At 64.3% G+C, this 3,211-nt stretch overlaps 1 protein-coding gene across 1 annotated transcript in view; it reads right to left on the reverse strand.

Annotated features, from left to right (window-relative positions):
• The window catches only part of AGAP3 (ArfGAP with GTPase domain, ankyrin repeat and PH domain 3), a 33,919-nt gene that overhangs the window by 18,364 nt on the left and 12,344 nt on the right, over positions 1-3,211 (reverse strand). Inside the window, exon 11 of the mRNA XM_055084699.1 lies at positions 342-446. Within this exon, the coding sequence (XP_054940674.1) occupies positions 342-446 (105 nt within the window). The remainder of the gene's footprint in view (positions 1-341; positions 447-3,211) is intronic.

Below are 3,211 nucleotides of genomic sequence, written 5' to 3' on the forward strand. Positions count from 1 at the left end.
TCCCACGCGCAACAACAAAGATCCAATGCAGCCAAAAAAAAAAATAAATATTAAAAATAAAAAAGTGAAAGGGAGTGACAAGGTCATCCCTTTAAAAAAAAAAAAACAAAAAATGAAAAACACAAAGGGCTCAGCCAAGACTCAGAGCTTTCGTGCAGCGTTCAGCCCGGGCCTGGGTCTCGGGGTCTGTGCAACTCCCAAGCCACCAGAGCGAGGTCCTTTCTCGAGGAAAGGTCTTTCTGAGCTAAGGCCGCTCCCCTCCGGCCCTGGAGTCAGCCCTTCCACGTCCACTTCTCGTCCTCCGCGCCCAGCCTCCCCCAGGCGCAGCCCCCCGGACTCACGTGCAGGCTGGGATGGTAGGTAAGCAGCCCATTGTCACACAGGGTCACGTACTTCTTCTTCCATTCCTTGTTCAGGGACTTGCCACTGCGCTTGAGCAGGATGCCCTGAGGACAGAGGCTGGATCAGAGACAGAAGCCAGGCCCACACGTCACAGCTATGGAGAAGGTCTCAGTGTCCACAGGTCACAGCATCCTCCGCCCCCTGTCCTCCCGGGTCACTGTGCTTCTCTGCATGGAGAGGCCACACGGGACTAAAACGGAACCAGGGAGAGCCAGGCAGATGAACCCATCTATGGAACTCGGCTGCCCCGACCGTCCTCAGGAAGCAGCCTGGAGCCCACCTCTCCAGTTACCATGGACACCGTCCCATGACAGGGAGGTGTCCTCTCCCCCACGTTGTGGAACTATGTCAGCAATGGGAGGCGGGGGTTTAGATGGCCTCCCAGCGGTGACGTTCCCACCTACCTACCGTCTCCAGGGATGTGGTGGAGCGACAGCACAGAGACCGCAGGAGGGCCCGGGCCTCCTACCCCCTGTGGCAGCCCCAAATAGAGCAGAAAAGCCCCTAGCCATCCCCAGAATGGCCCAGTCTCCCCCAAGGCAGGTGGCGGGAAGACCCAGCCATACAGCCCGGCAACCAAATCTCCCGTGTGAGCTGGTAAGACCCTGGGCGTGGAGGCTAGACGGGCACCAGGATGAACAAGAGCCCCCCAGGGGCAGGGATTTGGGCGTGTTGTTCCTCGACACCCTCAGCACTTCGACACCCCTGGGACGCAGCAGACGCTCGGGGAAGAGCCAGCCGAGACCGTGTGGCTGTCGGAGGTGCTGCGAGTGGGGGGTAGACCTCACCGAGGCAGATGAGACGTCCACCCACACCCCAGACGGCCTCTGCTGCCCTCCCCGGATGACAACCCCCGACGGTCCCTCACCCACCGGCTCCCGCCTGGAAACAGCAGACAGCACGGGAGAACGGCCGAGGATGGAGCTCGGGTCGGGATGGGACACGGACGTGCACATGCGGCAGGTGCCCCAGGACCGGCATCACCCCTGTGGGGCCCCCTCCCCAAATTCAGGAGGGCTGAGAAGAGGCAGTGCTCCCTGGACGTTCCTAGACAGAACTCCTGGGGGGCCGCCCCCTCACAGCGGGACTGCCCCGGCTGGGCGAGAGCGGGCAGCACGCCAAGTCCCCAGCGGGTCGCAAAGGAGCCGCCAGAGCCCCCGTGCCGGCCTCTCCTGCAGGAGAGGAGGGCCCTGCCCTCAGACAAGCCGGAAACGGGGGTCGAGAGATTCACCGTGAGAGAGGATGGGGGTAAACCCCGGATTCCATGGCCCCCTCCCCCGCTAAGGCTTCCTACTGGAAGGCTCAGCCCCAGGGGGATGAGGTTAGCAAACAGGTGGGCTGGGGTTCCCGCCCCTTCTCTCCCCACAACAGGGACTGAGGTGGCGATGACAAAGGGCCCTACGTGCCAGTCCCAACTTTTCACAGGTGTTTCACATCCTTGCTCCCGCACTTCCATCCTCTATCCTCCTCCTCCTGCCCCCAAAGACAGATGCAGCTGTGGGAAGTGAGGCCACCTGAGTCGTAGGCCACTTAAGGACACTGCTGCTACCACCTGGTCCCCTCTTCCTCACAAAGAGCTTCTGAAGACCAAGGGTGTGAACAGGACTTTCACTAGACAACAGGTTGGCTGGAACATCCCAGAAGGCCACCGGGACCCCTGCTGCGTGGTCCGCGAAGGAGCCTGGGCGACCCGCCTCTGGGCGTGGCAGCCATCCCCTCACAGGCCGGGAACGTGGAAACAGTTCAGCCGCTGCCTCTCCCCTGACGGTGGACCACGGCCCTGAGGACTGCCGGCCAGACTCTGGAGCAGGCGGCCCAGGCCCATCCCGCGCCCCTGGGAGTGGCCGCCACGGCTGGCTCGCCTGCGCCCTATCTCCCTCCCTCCTTTCCCACCTGCTCCCCAAGCCTCGATGGAAGGTTCCACAAGGGCCTCTGTTCTCAAATCTTTCACACCTGAGCCCGCCCTCCTCCTCTGTCCCTTCATCTTCACCAGGTCCCCTCTGGCCCAGCCCCAGCTCCTGGTCAAGGGAAAGGGAAAGCTGACTCCGTGCCCCGTCTGCCACCAACCAGCTCTTAACATCAAGCAAGTCGTGTCACTGTCTGGGCCTCAGTCTCCTCGGGAGCGCGGACTCACCTACGGGGCCCGCTCCCCTCTCCTCCCCTCCCCACCCCCCAGCAGGAAATCAGGAGTCAGGACGCCGAAGAGGCCGCTGTAGGCGGGAAGCCCTCTTCTACCCAGGACTCTTCCTGCTCCTTCACCCGGGCCCCTCTCGGGAGGAGGCCCAGGCGCCTCGGACGGCGGTAATGATGCTCCGACGCTGCTCTCACGCTCGTTAGCAGGGGGCGTGGGAGGAGCGCCGGGAGGGGGCGGGGGAGGAGCGCCGGGAGGGGGCGTGGGAGGAGCGCCGGGAGGGGGCGGGGGAGGAGGAGGGGGGCGTGGGAGGAGCGGTCTCGGCCGCTGGGGCTTGACCCGCGCCCACAGGCTCAGCCCGCCTCTCAGCGGCCCGGCCCGCTCTGCCCTGCCCTGCCCTGCCCTGCCGGCGCCTCCGGCCCGCTCACAGCCCGTTCCGAGGAGGGAGAGCGACCTCCAGGGGTTCCTGCTCCCCTCCCTGGCCGGCCGGCTGCGCACTGGCGGAGCAGGAAGCAATCTGGGGCGGAATGGGAGCGGTGCGGAGGCGACAGCCCCCAGAGGACCCGTTCCCGCCGCCGCCTCCCCCCCAGCTCCGCCAGCCGGCTTAATTGCGGAGTCCGGATTGATTGGGAATGCAAATGGCAACTGAAACGCAATCTCCACTCCCAGCAGGAGCGG

The sequence above is a fragment of the Physeter macrocephalus genome, chromosome 5 (assembly GCF_002837175.3).
Source record: "Physeter macrocephalus isolate SW-GA chromosome 5, ASM283717v5, whole genome shotgun sequence".
Taxonomy (NCBI): domain Eukaryota; kingdom Metazoa; phylum Chordata; class Mammalia; order Artiodactyla; family Physeteridae; genus Physeter; species Physeter macrocephalus.